General features: G+C 31.1%; 3 protein-coding genes across 9 annotated transcripts; 2 read left to right on the top strand and 1 right to left on the bottom strand.

Annotated features, from left to right (window-relative positions):
- The first annotated feature begins 637 nt into the window (after positions 1-637).
- LOC114188721 (CCR4-NOT transcription complex subunit 9-like) lies at positions 638-8,516 on the top strand. Its single transcript, XM_028077349.1, has 9 exons — positions 638-926; positions 3,153-3,224; positions 4,188-4,277; positions 4,899-4,941; positions 6,189-6,295; positions 6,584-6,679; positions 7,245-7,435; positions 7,556-7,625; positions 8,094-8,516. Exons 1-9 carry the CDS (start codon positions 738-740, stop codon positions 8,202-8,204), a joined length of 969 nt encoding a protein of 322 aa, XP_027933150.1. The 5' UTR covers positions 638-737; the 3' UTR covers positions 8,205-8,516.
- Positions 8,517-10,166: 1,650 nt separating this feature from the next.
- LOC114187337 (L-aminoadipate-semialdehyde dehydrogenase-phosphopantetheinyl transferase-like) lies at positions 10,167-13,969 on the bottom strand. 3 transcript variants are annotated; one of them, XM_028075561.1, is made up of 8 exons: positions 13,860-13,969; positions 13,709-13,763; positions 12,689-12,853; positions 12,106-12,238; positions 11,585-11,823; positions 10,872-11,043; positions 10,517-10,531; positions 10,167-10,412 (listed from the first exon to the last, which is right to left on the bottom strand). In XM_028075561.1, exons 3-8 carry the CDS (start codon positions 12,811-12,813, stop codon positions 10,242-10,244), a joined length of 855 nt encoding a protein of 284 aa, XP_027931362.1. In that variant the 5' UTR covers positions 12,814-12,853; positions 13,709-13,763; positions 13,860-13,969; the 3' UTR covers positions 10,167-10,241. The 3 variants fall into 3 exon arrangements, with proteins under 3 accessions (XP_027931362.1, XP_027931363.1, XP_027931364.1); XM_028075563.1 differs by having other exon boundaries at positions 10,359-10,412; positions 10,517-10,579; positions 13,860-13,968; XM_028075562.1 differs by lacking the exon at positions 10,517-10,531 and having other exon boundaries at positions 13,860-13,968.
- Positions 13,970-16,778: 2,809 nt separating this feature from the next.
- On the top strand, positions 16,779-18,545 carry LOC114187602. Of its 5 annotated transcripts, none has more exons than XR_003605289.1 (4): positions 16,779-17,277; positions 17,896-17,991; positions 18,063-18,141; positions 18,301-18,545. XR_003605289.1 is itself a non-coding variant. In XM_028075887.1 (4 exons), the coding sequence occupies exons 1-3, from the start codon at positions 17,053-17,055 to the stop codon at positions 18,119-18,121; spliced, it is 369 nt and encodes a 122-aa protein (XP_027931688.1). In that variant the 5' UTR covers positions 16,791-17,052; the 3' UTR covers positions 18,122-18,141; positions 18,301-18,545. The 5 variants fall into 5 exon arrangements, 1 of the variants encoding a protein (XP_027931688.1); XM_028075887.1 differs by having other exon boundaries at positions 16,791-17,277; positions 18,074-18,141; XR_003605287.1 differs by having other exon boundaries at positions 16,794-17,277; positions 17,945-17,991.

Below are 18,545 nucleotides of genomic sequence, written 5' to 3'. Positions count from 1 at the left end.
TAATATAAATATTAAACTTTAATTTATTAAAATAAGATAGTATAGTAACAAAATAAATATAAATATTTAAACAGTGCTTTAATTCATTAAAATAAAATAAAATAATAAAAAAATAAGTACAATTACTCAAACTGTGTACATCTTTGTGCTAGTATGTTATAACCATTTTAAGTACATTGAGGATTCTAATTAGCTATTTTAAATTTTAGAAGAATAAAAGTCAGAAAAACAATTATTTTAAAATTTAGAAGATAATTTTTTTATTTAGAAATCAAAATAAAAAATCAATTTATTTTACAATAACTAAAAACATTGATGCCTAACTAGATGAAAAAAGAAACACTTTTTTAATCTAATTTATCCATAAAAAAATCAATTTTCTAAATACATATTTATTATATAATATGTGGAGTTAATAAAAAGTCATAAATACTATTAATTTCATTTGTGTTTCTTTCTTTTTTTCTCACACATTTCCTTGGATACTTACATAACAAACAGATCCATTCAAGATAACACACAAACACATCGAGGAGAAGCACAATCCATCTTTTAAACATGAGAAGATACGTGTCAATCTAAACTTAAAAACCTAAAAAATAAAAATAAAATGGTTTCAAACGCAAAACCGCTTATTATATTTTCATATAAGTGTTTCTTTGTTCGGCGTGTTCTCTCTAAAAGAACCACAGAGAGAAAAAAAGACTAAACTCAACTAGAGTGAATTGTATCCCAAAATGTCTAATTTGCCCCAATCGCTGTCTATGGGTGCGGCCTTCGGCGGCGGTCCACCATCTTCGTCCAGTGGGGCCGGAACGCAGGGCTCCGGTGCAGGCAAAGATCGGAAGATGGCATCTGCTGAGCAACTGGTATTGGAACTCAGCAACCCTGAACTCCGAGAAAATGCGCTTCTGGAACTTTCTAAGGTTAGCCCTTATAAACAATATTTTTACTTGTTTTTTCAAGTTTCTGCTTCAATTTTTTGTAGTTTGAACTGCTATGCCGGTGAATTGAAGTTTGTAGTATTTGTTTTTATTTTCTGAGTATGTGCTTAGGGTTCCTCTTATTTATTTAATTGTGTTTTGTGAATATGAATTGAATCTTGTTTCTCTCTCTTTATTTTTGTGTGTATTAATTAACCATTGAGACATTGTGCTGGCTGCGGATGAGGGTGAGGGTAACAGTCCTGTGTTTATTAAAGCTTTGTTTTCCTTGTTTGTTTCTCTCTCTTATCACTTTGGTCTTTGTTTGGAGAAGTAAAGGTAGAAAGAGATGAGGTCAGTTTGTATGTGTTTAACTATTGGGATGAACCATGTAGTGCTTAATCTGTGTTTGATCACTTGTTATATGAAAAAAAGAAAATAGCCATGAGTTAGCGGCATCACGTTACTGCAAATGGATCAAAATATGACCTAGTGGACAAAAAAAACCATGACAGGACCAAAAAAATTGGTGGTGGTGGTGGTTGCTTGTTCTATGGCTTTGGCATAGGTATTATTAATTCCCTTTGTTAGTAGAGATGTTTGAAATTTTACATTGACGAGAGTGTTACCATCAAATTACACTGGTAGACAAATCTCTATTTTAAAGTCAGTTTTGTTAGTAAAAGACTTAGCTTAAAATCAAATTCTATAACTCAAATTCTAAAATGTTATCAATAGTCACCGCTATGATTATCAAAGGTTGTTGGGCTTATTGATGGTTATAAACAGCCACTCCTTGCTAGATGTTGTTTGGACTTATTGATGGTTACTATTGCTATCATGGCAGTGAGGTGCGGCAAGACTCTCACATGACATTTTCAATTTATGGTTAAACCCACCACAATAGCCATGCATAGAGTCAATCACCATCACACTTATGTGGTGTTTTGAAGTTCAAGGGAAATTCACGTCATCAAACCCTTTTGAACTTTTTCAATTTGTGGTTAAACCCACCACAATAGCCATGCATAGAGTCAATCACCATCACACTTATGTGGTGTTTTGAACTTCCTTCGTACTTTTGTCTAACTAAACCTACACTCCTTTTATGTTGTCAGGGATTTTTCACTTCCACATGGACAGTACTAGCGAATAGAGAACCTATTGGGTCGGGTCCGTTGGGTTTCTGTGTGTCTTTCTCTCGTTTATTATTTATTGGGCTTCAACCTCAAGTTGTGCCCAATTAAGTTAAACACTCCTGTGCCATATTTTCATGGTTGGATTTAAAGTTGTTATTGGTGAATTCTTATTTATAATATAATATAATAAAGTAATTAAACCATAATCTATGCTTTAAGAAATTAAAAAAATATTAAAAAACATAAAAAAAGTTAACTAGATGATAATAAAAACTAAATAAAACATGACATATGATATAATCAGGTAGATAAGAGTTGAATATGTTTTTTGATCCCTTATAAATTAATGAATTTTCTTTGTGGTACCTGGTAAATTAGTTTAACTCTTTCATTCCTAATAATCATTTTGTTTTACATTTTTTTTCTCTGAAGTGTTATATAAAGTACTTTATTTTCAAAACATTATCTAACATGCTTTTGGGACCCAAAAGAAAGTGATAAACTGATTAGGGACAAAAATTTAAAGAAAATATTTCAGATGACACATTAGATTTTTAACAACTATAGATACATTAGATACAATGTATGAGGGATGAGAAAGGAATCTGAAAAGCTATATCTAGGAACTAAGTGCAGCGCAAAGCACACTGCACCTTTACAATAAATTCTATTTAAGACTATTTATTCTAACAGTGTTCTATTTCAGTCCCATATGGTTTTCAATTTTGAATCCAGGTCTACTCTTTAGAACAAGTAACCCATTGTGTTCAATTTTTTTTTTTCAAGATTTCAACTAGAAATCCTCTATGCTTTATTCAAATATGTAAGTCCTGATAAATAATATAAGAAGTTTTATTACGTGTGTGTAACTAATCTAAGACGTGGTTTACAGCATAATATTATGACATCATTTGATTAGCAAACCCTTCCTAGTAGGAAAAGGCTTTGGTGGTTGTTCTTATTGTGTCTAATTAGATCAGTAAAATGATTTAATGGCATACCATTTATATTGAGAAATTTTCGATATTTGTGATGCACTCATATAGAGGTATCTGATCAATGTTTTTCTTTCTTCTTTTTTGCATTTTAGAAGAGGGAGCTATTTCAAGATCTGGCTCCTTTGTTATGGAATTCTTTTGGTACTATTGCTGCACTTTTGCAGGTATGCTATCTAACCCTGGTAACATTCCTTTCCTGTATAGTTAACCATACTTTCCTTCAATTTTTCTTGTGAATTTTTACTTAGTTTGTAAAAGTTTGAGTTTTTTTTACATTGCACTTTTTTCCTTGTGCTTTTTTGCCTTTCTATCCATTCTGATATGTTATATCTTTTGATAAGTTGATGTTGCTTCCAACTTCCTTTGCAAAAACCAATTTTTTTATTATATAAAACTGATGGGGTGGTGATGGGTGATAAAAGTAAACGGTCATGGTGTGAGATAACTCAACTTGTTTAAAACTGTTAATTTATAACTTAGTCTTAATAGCTAGGCCGATCATTCTTTTGGTAATTAGTAAGTTTTTATTCTTGGCATACTCTGTAAACTGCACTTTTTCAGCCTTAAGGAGGGTTAAGTTTCCTTGTTTGATTTGGTTCAAGAGAAGGGAGGAAATATATGAAGAAATAACCGTTATACTTTTCTAAACAGCAATAGAGGACAAGGTAGGTAAAATAAAATCTCCGGGGAACATAGTTGCATAATCAAAATAATAAAATTGTTTTCCCTTTGCTGCAAATGTTGCCAATATTGAAGTCGAGTCAGAAATAGGAAGGAAAGGATTTCAGCTCCATTATTACCCCTCCCATCCAACTTTATGAACGAAAAGGAGGCTAAATCTAAAATATTTCTCCACTTTCTTCATTTTCGTTTAACCAAACTAAACATACTATTAGTTTTGCTCAGTTAATTCGGATGTTGTATTTTATAGTCTCTGCAGCTATGAGCATTGTTGGTTTAATTTTTCTCAGATTTAATTTGATTTCATATTTTGTAAGCATTTGTGTCATTGAAAAAAATTATTTCTCATTTTATCCCTTAGGCATTGGATTTTTATTCATTGTTTTTCAGTAGCAAGTTTCTTCACAATTTTCCTCTACTTACAAGGATTGATATGTTTGTTTCAGGAAATAGTTTCAATTTACCCAGTTCTTTCACCACCAAATCTTACTCCTGCACAATCAAATCGAGTGTGTAATGCTCTTGCCCTTCTTCAGGTCAGATGACTTTGTCCTATCAAGTTGTTTTCTGTGCTTTATTGTGACATTCATTTTGTTTTAGTGAATAACTTCAGTATATGACGACCATATTCTAGAACACCAAACTATGCATTCATCCATATGGCTGGAAAAGCTTGGTTGTTGTTGGCATATGTAAAGGAGGTGTAACCTATATATAAAGCATAGAATACCCTTTTAACCACGTTTTGATTTTAAATACTGAATTCGGTTACTTCAATGAAGTGTGAACCATTGCCCTAACAGTGGAATTATATCTGCATGCTACATGATTCTGACTGGTTAGTCATCCTTGGTCAATGTATACACTCCAAAACTATGTATCAAATTTCTAGCATGCATTTTATGTAACAGAATACATTATGCTAGCCAGGTTATTATGTTTCTTTAGGACAAACGAAACCAAGACATTATTGAGTACTGCTTTTTTAAGCTTATTAATTCTGAAAATCAGGTGCTTAGGAAATGAGCATATCATAAATATCATACTTCTTATTTTTTCTTCTTTTCACTTATCTCCTTTCAAAATATGTTATGAAGAAAATAAACAAAACACTGACGCTGCTGAGTGTTTTTTTCCCTTGTAATTTCTTTTTTCAGTGTGTAGCATCTCACCCGGATACAAGGATGCTATTCCTCAATGGTATCGTCACTTTCCTTATTCATCTGAAGGACTTTAAACTTCTGTCTGGTTTTCTATTGATCACCTTTGTGTTACACAGTTTTCAGTATTTTTTCGAATTTGGATTCTATATTGAATTTTTAGTGTTGTCCCTATGTGTCTCCAAAATACATTAATGGACACTGATTTTAGTGTTTTAAAATATATTAAAAACTCTTTTAATATACCAACACGAGTGTATTTTGAAGGCTTAGCAGAGGGATAACATCAAAAAATCAGTAGAGAATCTGAACTCTATTTTTTCTATATGCTCTAGTGCTTTAGAAGATGCTGTCAGTTTTTTTCGAATTGGTTGATGCCATCTGGATAATATAATGAATTGGGAAGCTCTGGAAACTATAATGTCCAGCTGAGCATTTTAGGGACATAATACAAGTCAAGTTCATGAGCTAATTCATAGATGGATATGGACTTCTGATTTAGGGGTTAGGGGTTGATTGAATTGTCAATATTTTTATTTTGGGTTTACATTATTTGTGAAAATTAGCCTTTTAATTTGATTTCTGCTTATATAAATTTACTGCATAAAGGGATGCAGACATCCTCTTTTGTAAATTTAATTCATTCTTCTTGAATTTGTTCACTGTAATATAATTTGTTCACTGTTGGAATTCCTGTTTTCTGATTGCTTTGGTTTAGTGTATGTTTTGTTTTAAATGATTTTTAGGTTGGGTTGGAGGATATCTTATCCTGAATGATTTTAAGATGGTCTGCTGAAAATCTTCCATCCAATATATAATAGCTTTTACAACTGAAAGTGAATCTTGTCAGTCTTTCTCATCTTAGGACTTCTTTCATTGCTTAGAAGTCAAGTTCTTTTCTCTCACTATCTGTAGGTCATTCCTGACTTCCCAATTTAACTGCATAACTTTTACCTTATGTTAGATTTCTTACTTCCAATATCTACACACTTCTGATTGAAATAAAAGAGTCATTGTTTGAATCCCTAATGTGTATTGAGCACATGCGGGTATGCATTTATAAATAGGAAAATACAAAGAGATTGGTCTAAGCCTGTTACATCTAACAGTTCTAAACCTGTTTGGCTAGAAGCATTTAGTTTTATATTACCTTTTTTGCATTGAATAATTATGAGAACTTTTGACTTCATAATATCCATTACAGTTTTTGCTTGTTCAAGGATAGTACATGAAGTGTTTGATGTTTCATACAATGAATTGTTGTACTTGCTTTTTTCTCCACTGCAGCTCATATACCTTTATATCTGTACCCCTTCCTTAATACAACAAGCAAGTCAAGACCATTTGAGTACTTGAGGCTTACCAGTCTTGGTGTCATCGGTGCATTGGTGAAGGTATTTCTTCCTTGCCCATTCTGTTGGTTGCAAACATCTACTAGAAAAAAAAATATAAGACAATATACATGATTGATGATTATATGGCAATACTAAAAAGAAATTATCACCACATTCTTAACACAAATCCCCAAATTCAATTTGTTAGTATGGGTTATTCACTACTATCAAGTAAAAAGTATAGTACCACTGTTACGTTACATTATCATTGTGTTTTATTTTTTTTATTTTATAATTCATATCTAATATGTTATGTTTTCGTCAATTGTGAAAATTTTTATCCATCAGGTCGATGATACAGAAGTTATAAGTTTCCTTCTTTCAACAGAAATAATTCCTCTGTGCTTGCGCACCATGGAAATGGGCAGTGAGCTATCCAAAACAGTTGAGTTTACTGATTCTTTGTTTTTAGTCTTTGGTAAACTATGTCATCACGTTATTTGTCTGGCAAATTGGATTTAGTTTCTGTTTCCTTCATATTTCTGAGCACTTTCTTCTGGTCTCTGTTTCATTAACATGTGTATATGCACTTTTTTCCAGTGAGCACTTGTGTATTTATGTTACTCTATCTTGCTCATTCTAATACAACCATTTATGATTTATCTGTGTATGGATTCATATGTTCATTACTGATATAGCATGAGTAGTTGGTCTCAATTTAAGCTCTTAGCTACATCACGGGGCTTTGAAATTTTCATGGCATGTTTAGTTTTGTAAGATGTAATTTGTGCACTGGCATTCGTAATAGCTGAGTTAGAATGTTATTCTTGATCCTAAAGTCAGATATTTGACATAGATTCATGATTTTGTGCTATGAATGCCAAAGATGTCTTCGTTCTGTAGACATTAAGCCACTTGGGCATTTTAAATTTTCATTCTCTTGATCTTCAATATATACATGAATAATAGTAAAATGGATCATGCTTGTCTAATGAAACCTCCACCACAGGTTGCAACATTTATTGTTCAAAAAATTCTTTTGGACGATGTCGGCCTGGACTATATTTGTACTACAGCCGAGCGCTTTTTTGCGGTCGGTAGAGTTTTGGGGAACATGGTGGCAGCTCTTGCTGAGCAACCCTCATCTCGTCTACTGAAGCATATCATTCGGTGCTATCTTCGCCTGTCAGATAATCCAAGGTTAGTTGGTAATTTGCAACTACCTACTTGTTCCTTCTTCATCCCTTCAAACTAAATTGCCTCGTCAGCTGATTTTCTTTCAAGTTGAATTATAATTAAACTTTGCTCTGGTTAAAACAGGGCTTGCGATGCATTAAGAAGCTGTTTACCAGACATGTTAAGAGATGCCACTTTCAGCAGTTGCCTTCGTGTAAGTGCTTGTAGTTCCGGTGATATACAAATTTGATTCAATGAATTCAGTGAATGGCTGGATTACCGAAATCATAAGTTGAAGGATTCTAGTGAAGTAACTGGAAAAGTCAATTTTATGTAGCAAAATCTAGGTCACTTCCTTTAAAGAGTTTTTGGTGTTTTTTTCTTTATTTGAAATTAGAGTTTAACCTTAGGAATTTATGTTGATCTTTAATGCAAAACACTTATGACGTGGATTATGAAGGTGAGGTCCCAATAATTTTGAAAACGACACCATTTGACCGAGGAACCTAGGTTGATCTTTCTTGTAAATTTATCACTAGGACTATGGAAATGAAACCAATTCTTACTTGAAAATAACACTAGATAGAAGTACCTAAATAATTGCATTTAATTTTTCTCCAGTACCAAACCAACTACATGCTTTGTTTGCTTATATTATCTGGTCTCGGTTTTGTTTCTTCAGGAAGACCCCACAACTAGAAGGTGGCTACAACAGTTGCTTCACAATGTTGGAGTGAATCGAGTTCCTGCACTACAAGCTGGAGGAGGTTTCGATCATATGATTGTTACCTGAGATAAGTTACAGATCATCCCTTTTGGGTTCCGGCTATATCCATATTTCATGAAACGTTGTTGGTCAGAGGAAGAGGCTGTAATTATTGGTGCCTGGAAATCAAGCTAAAAGACACTTTTCTTTTTAGTTATAGGTGGTTCTTTATACCCATTGTGCAGTTAAGCTTAAATCAAGACATTGAGGTGGGTTTTACTCCTTAATGAGCTTTTAGGAGGTACATTATGGTATCAATCATCAAATATTTCAATCAAGTTAAAAGTGGTCTTTAAAGGTGTCTTCTTATAAATGCAATCCTTGTTTATGGTTTTCTCATTTCACAGCCAATAAGGGGAAGAGTGCACATTAAGTCACATTTCTGGTAGATAGGTTTTATTCAAGTCATTTGTAGTGGATTAGATCGTATCTGTATCATTGAGGCACTAGAATTAAGGTCGTCTTTAAGGCAAATTATGAATGATTGCAATTTAGGTAAGTTTTTTTATAGTTTCTCTCATGCCCAGAGCCATCAGCTAGGAGTGTGCTGTGGTGGGGCAAATCTAGGTGACCCAATAATGAATTTAGAATGAGTTGGTCTAGTATTTGAGAATGTAAACTTCAAATTTGTTCGGGTTTAGAGTTGAGTTTAATTTTATGAATAGGATCAAGTAAGTATTGAGATTGCAATTGAGGTTCCCTTGGAAAGAACATCAGATATATTCTCAATCACAGAGGAAAGTTTTTATATACTTATTTTGTGGGAATTTTTGTGTTAACTGGTATAGTATTCTTCCTGATGCTATGGCCCTTTTAAGCAACTTATCCAAATTCCTGCTTTCCCTTTTTAGGACCAAACGTTTCCACTATTCAATGAAGGAATCAGATTTTCATGTGTACACGGAAGTTAAATCAAACCAGATTAAGATTTTTATTAACATTCATAAAGTGGAAGATATTCTTTATTCTTGACCACCATCACCGAAGAATATTTGTTGGAGCATTAAATTGAAGTGTCTTTCTCCTTTTATGGATGAGAATCAACAAAGGGCCATGATTTAGATTGAGTAGTAAATGCATGTATGACTGCGGTGATGATTTAGATTAAGATTTTTCTTACTGCACCACCATAAAAGAAAAAAATTTCTAAATTACCCTCATTAAAAATATAATTAAAATATCTATATTTCTTTTTTTCTATTTTTTTTTTCAGAAAGAATGACAGTTTCGAAAGATATTTTCGAAAAGTATTTTCAGAAAATTATTTTTTAAAAAGTCATTCTGAAATTATATTCTGGATGGATGCTCCGGAATATATATATATATATATATTCAAATGCTATGGCCACATAGTCACTATGATGTGATACATTGAAATTAAAATTTGGGAATCCAAGACCATGGTAATCCAGAAAGGAAAGAGGATATAAATAAATAAGCTATCACAATAACAAGATAACATGAAAACATGATTTAGGAAATAAAACATGATTATGCAATACAACTTAATTTACGACTAAATCGCGATGCATCATCAACCAGTTGCTATTAATTGAACCAATCTTTTCTTTAATTAATTAAGTTATAAAAGTATTTATAAATTTAAATATTTTTAACTGAAATTTAAAAAAAAAAATCTTCAATTAAATTTCTAACTCATCAGTCAACTCATTTTTAGAGAGAAATGAACGAGTTCATCAAGAAGATAAAAACAATTAGAAATGAAAGGAATGAATTGAAGAGTGATTTAGAAATGAAAAAATTATAAATAATGTGTTCAAGCCATTTCTTTATGACAAAAATTAAACAACAGAGTACTTAGATAAAACTAACAATTTCAAGGACTCAATAAAATAATTTTTTTTAATAAAAAATCAATTAAGAATATCCAAATTTACAAATACTTAAAATTTGAGTCATTTTTGTGTGGCTAATTAGGCCATAAAATGTATAAGGATTTGACCGATATAAAATATTGTTGACTCACAATAAAAAAAGAGCTTATTTGGATTGAATACAATATTTTTAAAATGATAATATTTTCATCAATGTGTACAAATCTTTTTACAGAGTTTTCTGTAAAGTTGAAATAAGTTGTTCTATTCCTAGTTCAACAAAGTCTACATTTGGAAGATGAAGACCTTGAGTATATTCATCTTCCGTAAAGTCCACTTTCTTCAATGTTCTTTTGTAACTCATAGCAGCTGATATTGGGTGAACTCTCGCAATTGAAACCTGTAAGTAGATGCATGAATTCATAATGGTTACAGAAAGACATTTTTATGCTATATTTTGTATTATTCAGCGATTAAACAATTCAATTTCAGTATAATGAGTACCTTTAGAGTAGAAATCTAAATGATCCATCCTTTGCACATACCATGTTAGATCCTCTTAAAGTTCTCTCAACGGAAAGAAAATCAAATTTCAATACTAGTAAAATCAAGAAAATACCAGATTTTAACAATATAATGCAAAAGGATTGAGCTGATTTTGCAGATTTTGTTTCTTCTGAAAGTATGTATTGAAGAAAAGGACATTACAATACTTTATCATTTGGTCAATATCGTTGAACACCCTCCTTCCCTTCAATTCTTTAGCATCTTATAGTTAAAATTTGGTATTCTTAAGTTTTTTGTGCAGTAAAGGTTCTGATTATAGTCAAAATGTGTCTGAAGTTGCTGAGGAACTTACACAATGTCTTTCTCCAAGTTCGAACAGCCAAAATCTCCACTGTGTCATAACCTTTCCATTCACTTTAGCTGATATATCAGTCCATCTTGTGTGAGAAAACTCTACTTTATTCAACCCTTCAGACACTCCACTCCCAATAGCTTTAACATATGCTTCTTTTAGGCTCCAATACCTGCAAAGTAAATACATATTTGACTTTCAACATGGCCTGTCTTCAGTTCAAAGAACCATGTTACATTACAAAGAATTCTACTAGTTTTGACATTATCATATATGATACTATCACATTGATTTATAAATGAAATAATTTCAGAGAACATATTATGCTCTGCGTTATACAGAAACACAATCTTCATATCCTTTATTTGCCAAATTATGTTATACTGATAATAATATATTGTACAAGAGCATAAAGTCACAGGTTAAAGTTGTTGGACATTTTGCATTGAAGATTGTTGAGATGCCTTCACTTAAAGAGTGCAGTGACAATCTTAAAAGTTTCTAGCAAGCAATTTGGTATTCATATATTTGATAGTTTTGTCCTAAAAATGACATTTCAGTTAGAGAGGAAGGTGTTTATAATAAATTTTTAACCGATTTATAACTCTTAGACGTACCAGAACAATAATAAATCAAATTACTAGAAATAATTCCAATTGAACTACTTCTGGACAGTTGACAAAAATGAAGAGGTAAAGTGTAACATATGATACCTGTAAAATTCAATTAATACATCATCAGAAGTGCCAGCCATGATTATGTTATTCCATTCCAAACATGAAAAGTATGATGAGAAGAGTTGAACGAATTCTGTAATTGATTCTCTCTGTGGAACATCATATGAGACAATGTCTACCCCCACAAGACATACAGGTTCAGATGCTATGGCCACATAGTCACCATGATGTGATACATTGAAATTAAAATTTGGGAATCTAAGATCATCATACTCCTGAAATGAAAGAGGATATAAACAAATAAATAAGCCATCACAATAACAAGATACATGATTTAGGAAACAAAATTGAGTTTCTTATTCAACATAGACACAAACATATATATAACAAACATTGCTTGCAACTAAACCACTCAATGCATAACAAGATCCTACAATTTTGGGATTTTATTATGTTGCTAGAACAAACCCTTAAAGTGATTTGTATAATTCATCTATTTTGGCTAGTTCCATAACATATCATCAGTTATATTTGATTGTTCTAGGAAATGCTCATACCAAATAGGGTTTGCCTTCCAGAGTTCGTTTTATGACAATGTCAGGAAATGGGATTTGTAACACATCATGAACAAGAACGTACTGAAGCATGCGGCTGACAAGAGCACGTTTCCTGTCTTCCAATTTAACAAACCTACCAATGCACAACAACTACATCACTCAATGGATTCATCAAAACCCTTTTGTACAAGTTTCTGAACTAAGCAAAAAACTACCTAAAATGTCCAAATTACTTGATTTTACTACAAGTGAGTGCCAAAATTTCATCTTTGTATACAGTAAAAGGAAAAATAAAATGATTTTTTCATTCAATTTAGAGGACACTTCTAGATAAAGTTGAAAATAAGATTGAAAGGGAAACAAAGAAGGAAACACAAATTTTTAATATTTCAATTTTCATCTCTAAATCTCAATTCCCAAACTTAGTCTTTAAAGCACAAACAAGCCTTAATAGCTAGAGCTGATATAAAAGAATTGCACATATAACAAAAAGTGCTTATGACCATTTAACTAAATGTTGAAATTTATAACAGATTGGTGGAAATCACAGTGATTTAGACAGAGCCAGAGACAGAGAGAGAACCTGGTAACAGAGGAGTGTTCATGGGACGGAAGGAGGGAGAGAGCGAAGGAGAAGTCAGAGGGGTGTGGATCCCACTTTGATAATTTCACAACCCATCTCTTCACCGCTTCTTCCATTGACAACATTGCGTCCCTTCCGCTGTTTTTATTGCGGTTGCTCCTCCTCCTAAGTCCAAGAAGTAGAAAAGAGGTGAAAAGAGTTCATGGCTACCTTAAGAAAGAAGAATAAGATGAAAAACGAAAGCTAACAATTGTGCTAAACTTACAAGATTCCACCTAGAAGAATAATTCTCAAAAACCAAACCATGTTCAAGGAGAAATAAAGAAGTTCCAAGAAAGATTTACAAAGGATATAAAAAGTGAAGGAAAACATAAAAGAAAAAATAAAATGTACAGTCTTTTGAAGATTATAAACTATGCAAAACGGATATCCAACAATGATTACCTAACAAATCCCAATATATGCTATGAATAAGATTAACATTTAACATTATAGCACTGATGCCTTATCATAACTCTGAGTATCTGTACTATAACAGAATGAATTGATAATGAAATAGAGAGGAAACAGGAAGTAACCTAATCAATTCTAGACACAAACCAAAATGACCATCGTATAGCAGGATTCAACTCCAGTAACAGAATATGCAGCTTTAAAGGAAACAAAAATCAAATAAACTATGAAAATCTTCATGATCTCCAAAGTTCTAACGTCACAGCTCTAACAAAATCTTGGGACGAAGAGGTTAATTATACAGACAACATCTCCTATTTCCTTTGTCATGAAAGCTCAGCAAAGATCATTGTTTTTACCAATTCATTTTCCCTCTTATTATTTATCACAACCTAAAAACAAATAGAAAAGAACATTTGATTCCAGTTCCCTCACTTAACTTAGAATGACTTCAAAACAAACAGGCAAACCCAATTCTTACCATTCAAATTGGAACCACAAAAGCTTCAACACAGTAAAAAACGATTAATATGATTGGAAACTAAAGGGCACACAAACGTGACATACCATTGTATAACTTCTCATGTGTTTCTCTTTGGTAACAAAATTGCAGTTCCCAAAACTGAAGAAAAAATTTCAGAAAAGGAAAAACAAAGGTTACACGTCACAGTAATTGATTTGAAGTTTTTTTAGGTAAAAGTTGGTGATGAGTACTCACCTGCGAATCTGTAAAAATGGTGATTGATTAGTTAGTTGTTCACGCCCCTCCTGACATTGACTCCACTTCTGATGTTCTTAAAGAAGATGATAGATTCAACTTAGTTGAGAACTTAATTTCTATAATAAAATATTAAATTGAGATATTTAACTAAAATATAAATTAATTATCAAATAATAGATTAATAAAAACAAAACGGTTGTTTGAAACTATGTTGTGAACAGATTTGTATTGTTCTTTGAGCGTATATTATGTTATGTTTTTCTTAGTTTTTTATAAGTTGTGAAATATCTTTGTTCTCGTCTATGGGATGATAATTTTACCTATAGAGATATAAATCTTGAATATATTTTCTACATTTTAATTAATTAAAGGGTTAAATATGTTTTTTGTCCCTCAACTTTCAGTAAATTTTGAAATTAGTCTATTTTGAAATTTTGGATCGTCTTTCATCTTTCGAAATATGTGGATTTAGTTCTTTTAATCATATTTTGTTAAGTTTATCAGACATTTCAAGCGCGTTTCATAATAATATTTAACTTAAAATAAAAATAAAAATGTGTAAAACAGTATAAACAACATGAATACAATCTTGAAAAGCGTATGAAACATCAAATAAACCTAACAAAATTTGATTAAAATGACTAATTCCACGTATTTCGAAAGATGAAAGACTAAATTAGTCTAAAGTTTCGAAATGGACTAATTCCAAAATTCAATGAAAGTTAAGGGACCAAAAACATATTTAACCCTTAATTAAAATATGTATTAATTAGTGTTCAGACTATCATATCACTAATTTAATTAGTCAGACAAGTGAAGCAATTAATATGTTTTAAACTGAAAATCAATAAATTTATGAATAATTGAAAATTAAGGTTATGTTTGCAAATTTACTATTATAGTAACCATGGATATACGAGTGAATATGAAGTATCTAATCATTTACGAGCGAAGAAGAGCGACGAATGGCAGAAGAAGCTCGTGATATCATCTCGCCACTTTGGAAGAGATTTGTGGGTGACAAAAGATATTTTACAATATTGTCCCTGTGTGAAGGTTATTTGTGAGTGATAAAGAAGATAAAGAAGAGAGAAACATATGTATTCGATTCCAATTTCTTCCTTTTTCTCCACTTACCCGGATCTATTTTTTATGTATCCTCTTCCAAGTGCATGGATTCTTTACCCAGATCCGTGTTTCATGTATCCGATTTCAGCACTTAAATATTTTATTTTTCACTTCAAATACATTATAATATTTATTTTTCTCAATTAATAAATATATTTAATATTTTAATTTATGAACTAAAAAATTCAAAATTAATTACAACTTATCTAATTATCATTTTATACTACATTTAACAATAAGAGCAATTTAGTAATCTTTTATTAATCACATCACTCAAATCCTACACAAACTTTCACAAAAGTTACTTTCAAATTCACTCCAACATTACCTCCAATTCCCTTAAAAAAACAATACAAACTTTATCTTTAAATTCACTCAAATCAATAATCTCTCTCTCCCTCGAATCTTTCCACTCATAAGAACACACCTTAAAAGATAAAAATTATGTGAAAAATAATTGGGACCAAAATTATGAATTTGACTAAACATAGGGAACAAAATTGCATAACAATTTTATGAAATAAAATTGTTAATTTTTACAAAATTATAGGAATTAATTAACAAAATTCAAAGTTAAGATTATAGTTTCTACAAAACTATAACCAAAATTATAATTTTTTCTTGAACCGAGTAGACTTGAAAGATATGGTTAATGTACGATCTCAGATAATATTTTTTTTATGAGATGTTCTTGAGTTGAATCGGTTGAGGGATAAGTACCTAGCGGTAAATTGATATGTAATAGTGATAAATTTATATTGATATGTTTTTTCTTTTTATGAAATGTGCACTCATCCAATTTTGTGTCAAATATTACTTTCTTATTGTATACTTTGAAACATTTAAACAGGTTCAACTATTTGTAGATAATTTTATTTTAATTATATATTCATTCAAGTTTTGTTCTGTTTAGTTTAAGTAAAAAAATAAAATAAAATAAAATTGAGCTCTATTGTTAACCAACTAAGGGTTGAGTGTTACATACTTAACACTACCTATTAAAAAAATATGTATATTCGTTGCATAAATATGTTTAACTTTTTAGTGTCAAAATCAATTTTGAAGATTTTATTCGGTATAGTAAGATTTTTTTTTAATTTATTGACAATAAAAATGTTACGATCTATAAATCTATAGTGTATTGATACTTTAATTTAAATATTGTATACATGTTTGATATTTGAAGATATTTTATTAATATTTATCATAAAAGAATTTAGTCTACAGAATAATAATACTCTTATGATCATAATAATTTAGAAAATATAAATTTTTATGTTAACAACTTTAATATATATTTTAATTTGAATTTATACAACAATAATTATATATGATGTTTTTAAAAATTATTGAACATTTTTCAATATACATATATTATTTGTATCGTATCATATTATTTTCAAAATAAATATATCGACGTATCATATCTGTGTACAATAGATTATAATTAACATGTTAAAAGATATATTTCTATGTGTTGATTGTCATCTAAAATTAAAATATCTATTAATAATAAATTGGTAAGGTTAAAAAACTTGTACCTTAGAATAGTTGAATCTCACTTGCCCCTATGTGTAGATTATTATCTAAAAAAATATGTATTGATATTAAATTAATAAAGGTAAAAGTAATTGAATATTTCATAAAAATAGAAAAATTAAAATAACATAAGATATAAACAAATCAAATTTAAGTTTTTTCACTACCAAAAATTTTAATTTTACTAGGGGTTATTTAACAGAGGTTATAATAACCTCAAGAAAATAGAATAGGTGGTTGAGGTTTTCTAAACCCCAAGTAAGTGTCGTGGGTTTTTCTCAAACCCAGTTAAAGTTAAAATAAGTAGATGCTATTTTGATTTTTTTCATATTCTGTCAACCTCCATCTTTCTTTTTTTTTTCTGATTTTTTTACCCTTATTCATATTTTTTTTCTTCTCTTCGTTTTAATGTCCACCTCTGTCCTCCACAATTCTTCCATTTTCACTTTTCATCTATCACTTATAGACGTTGGCGAGCTTCATCCATCGACTGTAGAAACAATTAGGGTTCAGCCACTAATTCATGAGCTCTGTCGTCGCCGTTGACCTTGCCTTGTCCAGGTTCGCTATTCGCCTCCGTAACTGGCTATTCCTCCTCTGCACAAACTTCACGAGCACCTCCTTGTTGTGGCTCACCACAAGTTCCCTATTGTGTGCGTACCCTTGTTTGGGTCGTCTTCCGCCACCGGACGCTCACACACGTCAAGCCTTCAATCTCGCTATCTCACTGCTACCAGCAACGACGAAGGTATGTTTTTCGTTTTATCCTTCTATAGAGGTTAGAGAATTTGATTCATGGTAGTTCAAATTCGATAGCATTGTACAAATATTCTAATTCGTTCCTATCATTTCGTGGTGTCTATGCTTTTATTGATGCATTTTTTGATTGGATTGAGCTTTGTGATTTTTTTTATTGAACATTTTGCTTGTATTTAGGAAATAACAATTTTGATTCTTTCTGAAAGTATGCTTTAACATTTTTAGACTATTCATCTAGATGATAGTTCTACTTTAGATAAGATAAAATTTGGTGCTTATTTAAAACTGAATCTGAATATAAAGTTTACACGTTACCTTAACAGTTAATCTTAAGTTAAAATTGCAATAGTAGTGTTTTAACTAAGTCAATCAAGAAAAGGGCCTCTTTGGTTGTGATGGATTAAGTTGACATGATTATTTCATCTCTATCTTGAATGTGTGATATTATGTACCGTGATGTGAAACTAAATTGAATATTGCCATTAAAACTGCAACTGCATTAGGATTTCTTCATGACTTAAGTATCACTCACCGTTATGTGAAATGGAGTAACATTTTGTTGCATGAAAATTTTACTGTTAAAGTTGCTGATTTTGGATTCTTACAGTTTCTTCCGATTCATGTTACTCATGTCACTCATGTTACAACTATTTCAGTAGGAACTCGTGCTTACATAGATCCTGACTACTATATATCTGGAAGGGTGAGTAACAAAAGTGATGTGTATAGTTTTAGAGTGTTCTTGTTTGAACTCATATTCTCTATCCACCCAAGTTTGGTTGCAGGCACAAATAATGAGACTCTTGCACAGTTTGCAAATATTATGGTTATGATGCTCCAATTGATGAGTATGGTATGGAGTCTTTCAACCTTTATATCTCATTAATTTTCGATTCTGCAGAATTATATAAACAAAATTGTAACTTGAAATCACACTCTAATTTTATATGTAATGACAAAACTCAAAATTAGATGTATATTCTTTTAAAAATATTTGAACTGCATGATGTAGGAACTATTAGATAGACCAAGTGGGGCCACCTTAAAGACTTGCATAAAGCCATTAAACTTTGTGAAGAAGCACTGGCAACTACTGATCCAAATATTGCATCTCTTGGACCAAACATAGTGGTAATAAATGGTCCTTTAAAATTTAGCTAACTTGTCCGAGTGTAATAAAGGGACCATACATAGTGCAGTTTGTTCTAAAAAAACTTTGCTTATGAAATTGATTATTGAATAAATTCCTATTTAGTC

This window comes from Vigna unguiculata, chromosome 6, assembly GCF_004118075.2.
Source record: "Vigna unguiculata cultivar IT97K-499-35 chromosome 6, ASM411807v1, whole genome shotgun sequence".
Lineage (NCBI taxonomy): Eukaryota > Viridiplantae > Streptophyta > Magnoliopsida > Fabales > Fabaceae > Vigna > Vigna unguiculata.
Note: the sequence above shows the minus strand (reverse complement) of the source record. Positions and strands in the feature narration are given on the sequence as shown.